The 16,135-nt window shown below is 39.6% G+C and overlaps 1 protein-coding gene across 4 annotated transcripts in view; it reads right to left on the bottom strand.

Annotated features, from left to right (window-relative positions):
- Window positions 1-6,523: 6,523 nt before the first annotated feature.
- The window catches only part of URI1 (URI1, prefoldin like chaperone), a 44,500-nt gene continuing 34,888 nt past the window's right edge, over window positions 6,524-16,135 (bottom strand). For 3 of the 4 annotated variants that reach the window (XM_026058486.1, XM_026058493.1, XM_026058476.1), the window contains 5 exons: window positions 13,473-13,653; window positions 12,314-12,581; window positions 11,600-11,742; window positions 9,642-9,900; window positions 6,524-7,352 (listed from right to left, as the gene is read on the bottom strand). In XM_026058486.1, the coding sequence (XP_025914271.1) occupies window positions 7,161-7,352; window positions 9,642-9,900; window positions 11,600-11,742; window positions 12,314-12,581; window positions 13,473-13,653 (1,043 nt within the window). In that variant the 3' untranslated portion in view covers window positions 6,524-7,160. Of the gene's footprint in view, window positions 7,353-7,388; window positions 8,764-9,641; window positions 9,901-11,599; window positions 11,743-12,313; window positions 12,582-13,472; window positions 13,654-16,135 lie in introns of those variants that run through there. The other variant, XM_026058501.1, reaches the window with a different exon arrangement.

The following is a 16,135-nucleotide window of genomic DNA, read 5'->3' as shown; positions in this document are numbered from 1 at the left end:
GGCTCCCTGCAGGCGGCGAGGGGCTCGCACGCGGCCGGCCGCGCGAGGAGGGGCCGCGGCGCCGGGCTAAAGGCTTCCCTCAGGGCCGGCTGCGCTCGCTCGGCACCTGAGAAGAAAGTTACCGGTTTTTTCTTATTTATTTATTCTTTTTAAATCACCATTAACCCTTCAGAGAGCTCAAACCGTAAAAGGCAGCCAGGACCCTAGACGGCTCCGCAGGGGGGTTCTCCGAAGGCAGGCAGCCCCCATCAATCCACGGCCTCTCCTTCCCACATTAGCACATCGCCGGCAGATTACAGTCTCTCTAGATGCAATCATGCTTTAGCATCTTACTTCAAAATTTTAATGGGTAAAAATTTCACGTCTCTGTGCTAGATTGCATCATGAATCCCCTCTGCTTTGTACGGCAGAGATGGAAAAATACTACTTTTCATCATTGCGCAATGCTTGATGCAAGTTTCTTAAAATGAGCGCTCTAGTAAGCCTAAAAATGTAGGATAATATGATTCATTTATAGATCTCTGATAATAGATGTGGTTTCTATTACTCTGTTGCCACATCAAGGATTAATCCTGTTCCTTCAGGAAGATCACGCTACCTTCCTCTTTATGAACCATTATCATAATGCTGGAAAAACAACAAATACCATCTACGATTAGCTACACAGAGCAGTTCCCATTGATTTATAATGCTAAACATTGGAAGATTGGATCAAGATGCAAGTCCCTTTTTGCAAATTTTATTTTAACGCGAGCCTCTTAAAATATACGGAGCCATCCGACCTGGATTCTGTTTTGTTTACAAAAAGAGAGAGATGTTTTACAACTTAAAGGAATTCTTACCAATATTAGTTATTAACAACCCCGCGCTGGCATTTGCATTTTTATAACCTTGTTACTTAAAAGTGAAACAGTAGAGGGAAAGACTTGGCGATAGTGTTCCCTGTGTGCTTTAATCCCAGCCTGAGCTTTTTATGCTTGAGAGCACCTTATGATGCTGTAACTAACCTCAAACCTGGAGCAGCAGGAGGGCAACAAACCTCCGAATACAGCAATGTCATGCTTTACAGGCATACTCTCTGCAACAGCATGAATGAAGAAAAAAAAGCAGTTGCCTAGGAAACACCCTAGTCTTGGTAATTATTACTGTAACTGTCTGCACACCCCACCTATAACAGAAATGAATAATAAATTATAATCACTGACTGGCAGCTTTCCGTTGTTGCTTTTGCTCAGCACTGCTACCTACTGGCATGCAAAATTAATTACATACAAACAGCAGGGCCGTGGCAAATAACGCGCGCGCACACACACACAGGCCCTCGTCTTTGTACCAGCACACACGCACAGGATGTTTTCTCCTCATCCTGAATGCAATTCAGGTAAATTGCTGCTTATTCAATAAAGTGGAAAGTGCTTCGTGCTCATCCAAACAGTGTAAGGAATCATGGAAAAAAAATCTTAAAAAAAAGCTTGTTTCAATTATGAGAGATTTCATGTCACACTAAGTGAACAATAACAAAAGAATTTATTTTTGCTGCCTAATAATGTATATTTTAAGGAGCAAATGAAATGCTGTTTAAGAGCAGCAAATCTGATATTGCAGTATTTTTAGAAGATATCTGGTACTTTTGATCAATTAAACTACGTAATCAACAAAGATGTTCCATTTATCTTAGGTTGTCTAATTTGCAATACAGTGTTAAAGTACTTCTATTGGAAGACTAGTTTGTTTAGAAATTAGAACACTCAGAGTGATTTACTGGATTTGATTTAAAAGACACAGCGGGAGTTGGCAAAATTCACATATCATGGGGTTAATGTGGGTTAGAATGGAGCTATTTGTAATACAAAAATATTGCATACCAAATACACACATCTGATTTCTTTTAATCCCAGCTCATTTTTTGCAACATAAATCACTTTGTTAAAATGAACAGCTAAAACAGCTGCTTTAGACACTCTTGAAACACACAAAAATCTGCTGCTTTAGATGCTCTAAGTGAGCAAGGAAAAGTGCTAAGTGCAACTAGTTCACTGCAGAGATAGCAAAATGAAGCTGGTTTACCTCTAAATTCCTGTTACGGGCTCCACCGATCCGCTTCAGCTCTGCAGCTGGAAATGAAGAGCCAGCAGCCGTTTGGGATTTATCCTGCTACTTTCCTTGGCTTCTTCTCTGTCCTCTCCAGTCCTGGTTTCCTTCGCTTCGGAGAGGAGGCACCACCAAGCGCACCCCAGCTCGTCCATGGGAAGGTGCCTGACTCACTGGCAGCCAGTTAGAAAAGATTAAGGAGTCAAACTTGCCCGCAGTTAGGAATTAGGATGGAGCAGGTAATTTATTCAGTCGAGCCTGCAGGGGCTGGGCAGGGCCAGGCTCGGGCGCAGGTGAGCTGGGTCCCGCGTGGGATGCGGGATGGAGGATGGGCGATGTGGGATGCAGGATGTGGGATGTGGGATGTGGAATGAGGGATGGGGGATGCGGGATGCGGGATGCGGGATGTGGGGGCAATGGGAGCTGAGCGCGGGTGTCCTTGTCAACATGATTTCTCGCCGCTGCCCGGCCAGTGAAGGCGAGGGCAGGCGGGAGCCGCGGCGGCCTTCGGCACGTGGCTGTGTAGTTTGGAAACTTGCTTCCCTTTAATAATTTGCAGTAAAGCCGTGGGAATCACTCCAATGTCTGCAGAAAACAGACATGAGCAGGGCGAGCGGGGCCGGGACTGCACCACTTTGCAAAGGCGGGAGTGGGAGCAGAGCGGAGCCACGTGCGCCACCGCCGCGGGGCACCACGGTGGGCGCCGGGATGGGCTCGGAAAGCCAGCAAGGTGTGAACGGGGCTGGATTCCCTCGGCAGATTTGACAAATTAAGTGTGTTTAGCGAACATTTGAGAGGCCAGGGTCAAACGCCGTTATGCATCGCCTTACCGTAGCGGATACACCAGCTTGCTTCCTCCACCCCACAGCCCGCTCCCTACGCGCGAGCCCGCGAAGGGGCAGAGACGGGCGAAGGCGGCGCGGCTGCAGCGGCCATCCAACGTCCTAAGCCAACACAGCCCCTTCTCCAGTCTTTCACTCACCTCCCACCTCAGAAAAAAACTAGGACTAAAGACACCATCGTGTGCAGAGACATCGTCCCCGTCCCCCAGCACGGTCCCTGCCATCGGTCCCATCCGACAGCGTTTTGGCCTCTGGGAAAGCGGCTCCGGCCGAATGACCGTGGGGAGAGCCGGGAGTGCAGGACTTGGCCTCCCCTTAAAGCTCCTCTTGGTGATGTCTTGGCAAATGAGAGATGTCATTGCAGGGGAGAAGAGACACCAGCAAAGGCAACGGCGCTCCCTCCTCCAGCATCGCTTCAGTTCCAGTGGAGTCTTTTCATCCCGGCGTGATCATTCGGTTTTGCTCAGGCTTTGAATTTGGCAAGGTCTCTGCCTCTGCTGGGGTGACTACCGAATCTCTAATCAGCATTTTCTGCTCTATATCTTTCCATCCCTTATCTGTTTTCTCAAATGAATTATTTTCATAACAGGAGTCTATTCTTCCTTTCAGCAACCGCATTTCAGAGCCCCCCTGCTACAGTTTACATGCCCTTATTTCATTCCTTATCTGAGCTCCAGCGACCAGCATCCCAGTGGGGAGATCGATCTCACCTTCCTCCTTCCAGCACCACTTCTGCTGCAGATGCCGATGTGGGAGACAGGTCTGCTGCTGCTCACCAGTGTCTCCAGCTTCGGGGGCAGGAGAGCCACCGCGGAGCTCGGTGGGAGGCCACCCAGGCGGCCTCGGCTCCACCGGCCTCGCCGAGCGAGCCAACGAGCCCCCGCGCGGCCGCCCTCGCCTCGGCCGGCTCTGAAGTCGCCACTCCCTGGCCAACACGGAGCCCACAGCAGCAGGAGCCCTCTTCCAGCAGCAGGAAAAAAAGCCATCGAGAAAACTTTAAAAATAGTTTAGACTATACCCTTATTATTACTAAAGTGAATAAAAATTCTAACTTCAGCATGAGGAAAAAAAGACACTCTTACCAATAGGTTAATTTACTACCAAGAAACTTAAACACTTCAAAATCTGGCAACATTGCTTCATCCCAACATTTAAGAAAGCACATCTGACGGTAAAGTCCAAGTGAAGAGACCAAAGATAAAGGATCATCCCACTCTGCAAACCCTCTGACTAAATTAAATATACTGCAGAAAAAGCACAGACACATTCAGGATCCCTATTAGGGAAAACACTTGTGCTTAGTTTTAAGCATGTGGTTAAATCCATTCTTCTTTCCGAAATCTTTGAGACATAAGCACATGTCGAAGTGCATTCCTGAGTAAGGATGCTTCTGTGAACCAAGGCCATAATTCATTAAAACCCAAGGTGCATTTATCCTATTTTTTCTTGTGAGCAGGGTTGTGAAAAAAGGGGGGAAAAAAAGAAAACAAGCAAAGAATTAATTTTGATTTGAAACTGATCTATGGTGACAAGGAGCATTTGGTTTTGCTCAAGTAACTAGAAGTGGGAAGCATTACAGAAGATATCTAAATAAATCTTTTTAAAGGGGTTTCTCTCTCTCTCTTTCTCTCTCTCTCTCTCCTTTTCCCTCTAATTACCCATGTCTGGTAGTCTTGGATCTCAACCCCTTGTTATTTAAAATACATATTCATGGAACTATATTTTACAGTTGCACTGTTCTGGTTACAAAATAGCTTCTACTTTTCTAGGACATAATTTCATTTTGTTTAGCCAAGAATTCATTAAAGAAGCTATAAATAACCTCCTTTAAATATTTAGCCGTGAATAGAGGGTGGACTGGCATTGATGGCTTATTTTAGTACTAATGCAATATGCTTTAAAAAAAAAAATCTACATTTTAGCATGAATCAATTTAATCATTAACACTTTCAATATGATTCTCGGGATCTGCTTAAAGCTCAGATTGCCCCCTCCCACATAGAAATCTTCAAGGAGTCAGGCACACAGAAGAACTGCACAACTTTCCATAGAGGAGTTCCTGCATCAAAACACAATTTGCTTCCATATCCTGGGGAAAATACAGCCCGGTGGCTTTCAGTGAGCTGCTCCTCAAGCCACGGATCGCAGCGAATGAACCATTTGCTCCCTTATCGCGCCTTTAGCCCTTTGGCACCAGAGTGCAAAGGGTCAGGCACTGAGCTGGTCTTTGCTGTCTCTTCTCTTTGGCTATTCCAGAAGACCCCTTTCTGCCTCCTTCTACCAAACTCTCAACACAAGTTCAGCAACATTTCCTGACAGCGTAACTATACCACCTTCCAAATATGCAGCAGAGGACATCACCATTAGATGCTTATACCTATGAGTATACGTGGGGCATTTGCATTTTAGCTGCAGAGCAGCTTTCCCTCATCACCCTAACCACTCCAGCCGCTTCAGCAGCAGTGTGCCCTATAGACCCAGCAATGCAAGGGAGGCAGCTGGGACTTTTAAGTCACCTTAGAAAACTAACAAGGCTTCCACCCTCCTTTTAAATTAAGAGCAAAGTGTTTGAAAACAAGGGGCTGATAATTCAGATCTGCTAGCCTGGCTTAACAGATGAAGTTACAGTATGAGGTGTTCTGCTCCTGTGCTGTAACGTGAAAACAAAAGACTACAGGACAAGGCTTAGTTACTTGGGCAGAAGATGAGGAAATGGCATTACCTGACTTCCTGTTCAAACAGATGGCCMAGTTACCGAAAAACAGGTGCTGGTGGCTCTAAGGAACTGTGTGTTTACCAAGTCACAGAACTGTGGCCGGAAGCAAGTCCTTTCTTACATCTTGCAAGTCTCTATCCCACTTTTAAGACTGTAGTTTGATGATGTCAGCTTAAGAGTAAAATCAGTTTAAGGTATTCCACCTCCCAAATGCCCTCTGTCACTGTTTTCCCCTTGTCCTTCTCAACACATTACCCCTTTAACTATGCTGCTACAAACATGCTGAGAAACAGATCAGGGAACTGGCTAGCTTCAAAAAACATGCACAACTCAAACTGTCATTTGGGGTTGTTTTGTTTTTTGCTTTTTTTTAAGCCAGTTCAGTCAGCTATTATCTTTGAAGGGATGACCCAACAAAAGTTGTGTCAGCACAACTCCGGATGGCGACAGGACAGGAATGAGTTTCTGGGGCAGAAACTCCTAGAGCCAGTATGGCTCTCAGTCAAGACAACGATGCACAAAACTGTTGCCCTAGTGTTGTAGCGCTGTTAATGCTTCAACTTTATTTCAAAATGTAAGACATTTTTCCTTAGTACTGACTCCCTCTGGGCATTCCCAAGACAATTACAATGTTTTCTGACTATACAAAAGAACTAGGAGATTTTGTAATCATAGTCCAAGTTTATGCTTCTCTCCTTAACAGCATTCAATTTCCATAGACATTCACTTAACAGAGGTTAGAACACAATGGCAGAAGAGAATGGACTGCTTTTATGTCCATGTGGAAGCAAGCACTTCAAGATGGAAATGCAAGTTCAAAATAAAAACCTCTCCATGTTTTATTTTCAAATTATTGATAAAGCAACAAAAAACACAAATTTCACAGCTTTTTTACTGAAAATTTAATTTTACAAAATACCCTTTTCCATCAAAGAAACTTCCCTGCAATGTACAYGAACCCAGCATTTTATAGATCTGTACAGTGAGATACCAGAGAGGTTTGATAGAAGGAAAAAAAAMCAAACTTTTAGCAGACACCTAGTAGCAAAACCTACAACAATGTGAATACAAGTGTTTTTTAAAATACTAAAGCAAGTAATGAAGTATAACTGTTGAATCTATTTGAAATGTGAAAAGTTKCCTTAAAATGGTCCATATGGTATGTGGAACATCACAGCTGGTACAAAACTGCCTGTATTTAGGTTTAAACACAAAACAATGTAAGGAACATTTTTTGAAAAATAATCCAAGTGCTGCTATCATAAGGCAAACATATACAAAGGTGCTGACAGCATACAAGGAAGTTAACAAAATAAGATGAATACTGAAGTGTTCAAACACTGAACTTTTTTTTCTTCCAATATTGCCAATAGAGGTTTAAAAGATAAACAATGCCAAATTAACGTAGGACATCCTTTTAACTAGCTAGGTGTAATGCATATAGTTTTACATAATCTCAACAAATGTGAAACTAGGCATTAATATTCAAACTTGTGTTGTCTAGGCAAGACCTAATTATTAGTCTGTTGCATTCTGGCAGCTTTGAATTTTGAAATCCTCTTTGTAGTTTCTTCTGATGCTTCGGACAAAACTTCCTCTGATTTTCTCTCCAGAATGGTAGGCAGGATAGGGTGAGCAATGACTGGGTGTGGTATTAAGGAGGGAGACAAAGGCTCCTTTTCTATAACAGTTCCAGAAAATGCCTACAATAGAAGAGAATACTCAAAATGAGCTAATAAAATGCAAATGTGAAGCTATGCCCATAAGGTCATTACCCTATATTAGCCTGATTAGGATTGTTATTTCTTTTAATCAAAAGTAAAGAAATATCTTTAAATCGATGATTGTTCCTTGTATAAGTAACCAAATTGTAATTAACCTCAAAATATAGCTTGTTCAAAGAAGACTGAATGAAAGACAGTGTCTTAAAAGTACTGCTTAATCTCATTCCAAACGGCATAAATGATCTCAAAATTTGCTTTCTCACTGACACGTGTTCAAGAAATAAAACAGCTGATGTAATATATAGTTTCATTTTGGATAAAAAAAATGGGAGAGATTTTGCAAAGCAGGGTATGTCTGCATTTCCATCATTCGTCATATTCTATGACTTAGTATCTTCTAATTGCATCAAGCTGACACTGCATACAAATTGGCAAGCACATATTTTGTTTGCTTTTTCCTTACCAAATATGATCAAAAAATGGCCAAATCAATTTATACTTAAGAGAATAGCAAACTATTTCCAACTATTTCTCTCTACAAAAGGTCTAATAAAAACATTTGATGTTTAAAAATGATATTTATATGCAGACTATTCTATGACTTAAGCTTTTTTTACTTAACTAAGAAATGACCACGGTTTTGGGAAAACATCTGAAAAGAAGCAACTCAGAGCTACTTTTCATAAACATATTTAAGAACAAATCGCCATACTATGTGTTGAAAACCAAAAATTCAGAATGACTCAGGAAAGGGGAAGCAGTTTACATCCAAGGTTTGATGATCATACTGGGCACAAAGAAATGCACACCAGATTTATTAACTATGCTTAATTTCATTTTTGCAAAACTCAGTTACCAAGAAAAACAAAGTAAAACAAAACAACCACTCTTTTCTTGCAGGGCCTGCAAAAAAGCAGCTTTTTTTGTTTTCTGCTCCAATAACTAAACTATGCCTAAAGGTGTGTCTGTACACAATTGCATTGTCCAAACAACACTATTTCATGTTCAAAAACAGGTAAGTAAAATACAGCCTAGGAGGATCATAGTACAATCAGAAACAAAGGAAAAAAAGTGTGTGGCAAATGGTAATGGAGAAATAATTTATTTCAAGCACCCATGAACACAACTGAAAGCAAAACAGCAGCATTTAAAAAGGCATGTCTTTAACTAGAGCGTTTTGTTCACTCTACTTCAGCTACTTAGAAAATACATTACATAGAGAATAGCCATGTCATATTCAGAAAATGGACTACTGGCTAACATCTAAAGTGTACTTAGATATTTTATAAAAATATAGAAAATGTAGTCCAGAAAGGTTACAATCTTAAGTGCTAACTCTACAGAAGGATCTTCTAGCATGAATCTTCGCATCTTCCCTGTATGTCAGCAGCTGTATAAAAAATATTGATTAAAAATAGCTTTTATGAGGAATTATTTTCTTGTCAAAAACAATTTTTCTAAAAAAAAGGGGTTTCCATTGAACATGTCTGTTGCATTGGGACTACTGAAAATTCAGTTTAACTGAACTTGAAAAAATTAGTATTAAGTTCTTACCAAATAAGACTGAGAAATAGTCAATGTCACGAATTTCAGAGCAGCAGTTACATTTAGTTCTTGCACTTATCCAGTCACTAAGCAACTGTACATTTTCCCTTATGTTGTACAGTTTCTTTCCTTTATGATTAAGCCACGAACTTTCCAGAAACGTGAAAGTAGATTTGTGTGGAATCACTAATGGCCCCAGTTTGCAAGAGTATAAGCAGAGATGCAGTGCTTCCCACTACTGGATAATTCCTCTCCCTTTGGCAAGTCCAAAAAATCACTTTGCTGATAGTTGTGGTCTTTAAAACTGAGAAGAACATCTGGAAACTCTCTCTCTATCATCTGTGCCCCAGAATACTGATAAAATACAGGTTACAGAGAATCCACCATTCCCATTCACCAATTAGCAAGTGTTTTTTTTTTTTCTTTTTTTTTTTTTTTAGCTTTTAATTCCTGCTATATACCCTGCAATGAAATTTCCAGGATGGCCCAGTACACAAGACACTGGTTTCCATAACACCAGCAAATACCTGACTCATTCCCTCCTCCTTTGCCCCTAGAATTTGTATGACAGAAACATGTCACCTGACAATGTCATTCTGAAGTGAAATCAGTCAGGAGTTGGAAAATTATTTTAAAGAAATGAAACTGATGGTACTGGCAACTACACTGGTCAGATTTTTCTAATTAATTATTGATTGTTGGCAGGGATGAAAAAAACTGTACCTCAGATGTCCCTGATGAGGGAGGAAGCTTTTTCGGTAGTTGCTGCTGCCCCTCCTCCTCCTCTTCCTCCAGTATTCCTTCGCTGTTGTCACTCTGAGTAGCTTCATCATAGCTAATACTCCTCTGAACTCCTCGTCTGTCATCAAACTCAGCAGCACTGTTCTCACTGGTATCGCTACAAACACTATTCTCTCTGCTTCGAGACTTCAAAATTGATTTACGAGGGACATATTCTCCATTCACAACATCAACAAAGACTCTATAAAGGAAAATGTTAGCTTTAATAAACCATTGCAGGATCAGATGACAAATTTCCAGTGATCTTGCTTTGTCTTTTCTACAAATTAATTATGATATGCTTTTCCAACTTTTTGGCTGTAGAATTACAATACTGTACCTTTAGAGGTATTTTATTTACCAATGAACAAGAAGCAATTCTCCAGAGCAAACACTGTTATGCCCTTTATTCAATCATTAAAGCTGGAATACTCTTTTAGGAGAAAATGTATAGTTCTTTGAAAAGTGTTACAGAAAACAGAGTAGTGTGATTTACAAAGTTTAAAAAAGAAAAAAAAAGAAAGGTAAACTAAATGATTTTCATAGTTGTTTTTGTAAAGAGAAACAGAAGGTCACAGTAACAGGTTTCCCAGAATGAATCCTTGTCAAATGTAAAATATAAAACAATAACAACAAAAAAGAACTTGAAATGTTCACTTGCACACAGAAAGGATGATTTTTTTTTTTCCTGACAAGTGCCATAATCTTCTCCTCTGAGTAACCACATTATCAGCTTTTAAGTTCAGATCAATGTGAAGAAACTTTTCAGGTATTAACAGACTGTAAACTGATAAACAGGGCTCTTTCTACAGTTTATATTTAATTTCCAAGACTTAGAGTCAAGGGTGGGCAGAGAAGAAAGAGTAGCATGGGAAGACAGTGGCAATTTTATTGGGAGCAGAAGCAAGCTCATAAAGGAGGAGCCCAATGACTGGATGAGTTCTGAAGGCGTTACTTGTTTCTTAACAATTTTATATTCATCACACGCTTCTAGGAACACTTGCATATCTTCTACAAAGGATGGAGCTCCTCTGCAGAGYTCAGGGACAGCACCTCAGAAGAATCCTCCACCTCATTTTCAGCCCCAGCAACTGTAAGCATAGGATSGGTCTTAACTTTCCACATTTGGGGCCACATTTTTTAAGACATTTAAGTGCCTGAATACACCAACATACAAATGCAGTACAATCTTCACAAGCACTAAATCAGCTAATATAATAGGTGTTTTTCTTCATCTCTGAAAACCTAAATACTTGTTTTAACCCTTAACCTTATTTTATTCTTTTATACAGTCCTCTCACTCCAAGGTCGTATTTTGCAAGGTGAGCATTTCATTTTACTGAGAAGAGAGATAGTGATGGACTGAAGTTAGGGGAAAAACAGCACAGGGAGAAGGCATACAAGAGAATTACACGAGCAAAAGACTTGAGCATATTCTGGAGGTACTGGACAGAGGAGACAAAAAACCCATCCATTACTAACAGGGTAAAGAAAACAAGCAAGAAGGAGTATTGTAAGTGACAGATCTGGTCAGTTATGTTTTAAAATAAACACAGAAGCAAACAACAAATCATTAATCATCATGCATAACTGCTGTATTTCTTTACATTGCAGATGATATGCCTTGGYAAATTGGAGTAAATTTCAAAAGCTCTGAAGAAGTGGATTCATGATCAATTACTAGTTGAAGAAAACAATTCTAAGATAAGAAGTGTTTCATGGGTATGAAAGCATGGCAACCACACAAGAGCCAAAAATTTTCATTTTGAAGTAGTAAGTTAGATTCYAGCTGTTTCTTTCAGGAAATAGTGGGCTCATTTTCATACTATAGGTGAACATACATGAAGAGAGAATAGTCTGCTTTGGGGAAAGTTCATGCACCAATATTATAAATTACACACCGGTAAATGTCTGCTGGGGTTCTGATGTTAGGCAGTTCGGGAGTTGCATGGCCATTGCCATTGCTGTTCTTCCTTTTACGCTTGGCCTCTTCTTTCTTTTCACTGAATTTCAAAGTAGTATTTTTTCCCGTGTTTATTCTTACCTGAAAATTGAACACAAGTGATGGTCTAGACCATAAAATCAACAATCACCAGGCTGCAGTATCATGCGAGTTCTGACATTCTCCTATCCAAGCAGTCAGGGACTACAAAGCACAGCCAAGTTAAACAGACGTGTAAACAGTAACATTCATGGTGCAAACTGTTTATTCTTAAACACTTGCACTAGGCTGGGGGATTTCTTTGCACTAATGTGCATGGAATTTGCATGTAATATGTGACAATTCTCCTTATTCATCAGCAGCTGAGCTGTTCAACAGTGAATTTAATGTTAAGGAAAGTGTCATTTAAAATCTCCTAGGCAGGGATGCTGCCTTTTAGAATTCTGAAGCCAGGACAGCAACACATACATTTGAAGATCACTTTTTTATATCATATTTGTAACTGCAGGATTGAAATGGTGGGTTTCAAGCATTTGAAGAAAAATCAAAATAAATTTTATCTACAGTCAGAATTCTGTAATATCTACATGATGTAAAATTTTCTATTTTAAATAAGGTATATGGTATATATGTTCTATATAATCTTTCGGAAGAAACATAATAATGTACAAACCCTTTTAGGTTCAACAGTATGAGAGAAAAATATAGTTGGAATAGAGCTATCTCCAACATCTATGTCATCTTCGTCATCACTGTGATAATGAGTAGAGCCATTAACTTGGCCACCAAACAAGTCTGAATTTGTTACTTCTTTCCGGAAGTTGCCCTGAGTAATACAGCCTTCTGCTCTGTATKCCCCATTCAAATCTGTCCTCTTATCTTCTTTTTCCTCTTCAGAAGAGGTTGCATCTTCTCCATTTGTCTCAACTGTATCAGGCATCCTATAAAATTAAAAATATCTAAGTGAACTACGCAATGCAATTCATACCCTTGACAGAGCCAGGCATACAAAATAATCAACAAGCCTACATGTTAATTTTCTTTACACAGATACTATATTTTTAGCCAGATTGGGGAGCCTTTTCCATACTCAATAAGAATGTCCATATCCTCTCCATGGCAATTGAAAATACCAAAAATGTGATATTCTGGCTAATGACGTGCATTTCTTTAGGATCAGAACAGATCTAAARATGTCATTAACCATTACATGAGTAACACCTACACTGTGAATGATGGATTTACCTAGCCTGCAAGAAATGGATTTTACTTCCCCTTTTTCTATCATCTCAAAGAAAAAAGTACAACAATGCTGGATATTCACAAGATTATGAACGATTACACTAAAGGCATTCCTTATCCATACTGAACTTCCTGGATTGGAAACACCTTTGGAGCCCAATATTGACGAATGGAAGAGAAGCTGGAACTGATTATGGCACCTGAACTTCGGGTCTGACAACAGACCATTTGCTGGAGGGAGGGTCATAGAGGCTCTGACTCCCTGTGCCCCACACCTATTCTTTTCCTCAAACTTCCTGCTCCCTGCAACAAGTTTAGAGCGGAGACAAGTGTTATGGCCACTGTCTCCGTTAGCAGGATGTTCCCTTATCCTGGAGTACTCTTTCCTGGCTACACAGAGGCAGATTTTAGGTCCTTTGTCTATCCAGTGTGAGTTTTATTCATATTCCATCCTTCTTCTACCTATTATTATTTTAACTGCATCTRTCTAGTCACATATTTGCACTTTTATTCAGATCTTTTACATACAAACAGAAAGACCCACCTACTGCTTTTTGAAATCCAAACCTACATGTGCTACAGCACTATACCTGTCAAGTTCGCCAAGTATCTCTTCTTGTCTCTCAAGCTCTTCTAAGCGTGCCCACAGTTCCTCCTCTGACTGAAAACGGCCCACTGATTTTGTATCACTTCCATTTTCTTGAAAATCAACTTCAAAAATGTTTGATATTTTTGGTTTTGAATGGGGTTTGTGAGCAGTTCTGTATTTTCCTGTATAACAAAAAGATGCAATTACTAATACAGTTGACAAAAAACAACAGAAAAAAACTAAACCCAAAGAAATTAAGGAATATGGGCATAGCATTTTCCATTTCAAATTACTGTTTAACTGTTTAAGTGAAACTGTCAATGAACCAGAGCACTAGCACAGGATACTAGTCTCTGGATGTTACAGAAATAACAAGGAAAAGCAGAGATGTTTATTTACAAAGCAGGAGATACTGATCCTGTCACATTTTTATTACTTTTTTTTGTTTTGTTTTGTTTTTTAATCTCTTACAAACAGTAGACTTTGATTTGATCTGATAGATACCAGCATGTGAATGTGACATTTGCTCACTGTCCCATTAATAGCACATTTTATTAACTGGGAAAACAAACCTAGTTTGTACATTAGCTCATTTTGGACAAAGTTATCTAYATTCAAGAAGCAGGGTCTTTCTTTTTAATTTACAATGCAGATGATTAAAAGTTATCTGTAATTTGGAAAAACTGATCAAAATCAAATTATTACAAAACATTTATTTCAGTGAAAAAAAAGTTTTAAAAAGCACTAAAAATTGTCTTCCAAAAATAATAACTACAAAATCCTTTAAAGCTTCAGAGGTGACTTGAGATAAACACTTGTGAGTAAATGGTAGTCACAGACAAGTTTTTGCTGGCATTTAAAAAGTTTTCATACCTATTAAAATGGTAAGTCCATTCATTTTTGAGGCTGGAGAATACTTTTTACTGTTTGAGCACTGTCCAGCACATGGGGAACAAACATTATGCAAACAATACTAATGCTTTAGCTCTGTATAAGTAAAGACAGTACGGCTTCTTTWATCCACTTTTTCCCCCGAGACTGCCAGCTCCCTGGGGCACACACTGTTTCGTGCTTGGTGCCCCCAAGCAGGGGCTCCTAGGGAAGTTACTCCCCTTATCTGCCCATCAAAATCCTCACATGTACCACTTGTTCCTCTTTACAGCATCGAAGACCCTTCCACTTCCATCACTATCACAAGTAGACCTGACCTTTTGTTTGTATAATGGGACTCCAGTATCTCTATGGGTCTTATGAAACACTGATTTCCACATCTAATCAACAGTAATACAAGTTGCCATTAGGCATCTTTAAAGCTTTAAGATCTTTAATTAACCAATTAAGTGGCCATTTTTTTTATTTTAAGAACTCCTGGTTTAAAGATATCCCTATCCAAAGGTCTCAGTTTATAACTTCAATCCTGAGATAAATACAGATTCAATAGCAACAATAAAAAGCAAACAGGTGACTATGAGTAATGTTGGAATGTGGGTCCTACTCTTCCAGAGGACAGCATTTTTCATTGTGTCATTAAGAAAGGGCTGAAATATTCTTTATTAAGACTTAAATATAAATTCAGGCAAGCCAAACAATCAAAGTAGCTTGTGAGGATTTCATTTGGTTTAATTACAAAGTTAATAAATAAAATTTGGAAGAACTATTTAACTATATTTCAATTCGATTTTCAGATTTTTACAAGTTACCCAGAGAGGTTGTGGAGTTTCCTTCCTTGGAGGTATTCAAAAGCCACCTGGACACAAACCTGGGCAACGTGCTCTAGGTGACCCTGCTTCAGCAGGGGGTTGGACTAGATGATCTCCAGAGGTCTCTTCCAACCTCAGCCATTCTGTGACTCTGTACTCCTGATTTCTTTCTGTTATCTTTCAGTATTAACACATGACTTGACTACCAAGGTAACCACATGGCATCCTGAATGGCTGCACTTCAACATGCCCATGGTTCTTTCTTCTAATCCTGACAAAAATCCTGTCAGTTAGGAAACCAGGTCAGATCCCAAAGACAGCAGAGGATAACCATTTACTGCTGCCAGTATAAGAATTGTGCTGCAATGCTTATACACCGTTAGTACAAAGCACTACCAGTAACTTCATACGTTAACCAAAAAAGTGAAATATTACAATACAGAAAACTGAAGAGTCAGAAATATACCTATGAGACACTCACAATACTGTTTTTTGTCTTTCTCAGAGATATAGCCCATTTCCCTATCACCACAAATGACTCCCAAGCTGATGAAACTTAAGATTGCCTCAAAATAATTGCTAAGTCATTCTGTTAGCTATTTCTCTCAGTAAGCATCAGTGCTGATAAAAGTAGTACATAATTTCCACTTACAAATTTTCAGCAAAAATTAAGATGATTTCAAAGAATAATAATGATGAAAGTTTAAGATGCAATAAAAAGCTACACAAAGGTTGTCCTGACAATCTACAACATGCTGTTATAGTAACGGTAATAGTATGTTACAATAGGATTCATTTCCCAGAATGTTAAAACTTATATTTTGCAATGACATCTGCCCACAGTAGAGATGTCCCCTTCAGTCAACCTAAGCAAGTAAAGAATATTATGATTTACTCCAGAAAAATATAAAATTAAACTACCCAGCTAACTATCTAAACTAACCATCTGCAAACCACAAACTAC

The sequence above is a fragment of the Apteryx rowi genome, unplaced genomic scaffold (genome assembly GCF_003343035.1).
Source record: "Apteryx rowi isolate R43461 unplaced genomic scaffold, aptRow1 scaffold_1, whole genome shotgun sequence".
Taxonomy (NCBI): Eukaryota; Metazoa; Chordata; class Aves; order Apterygiformes; family Apterygidae; genus Apteryx; species Apteryx rowi.
This window is presented reverse-complemented; position numbering and strand designations above follow the sequence as displayed.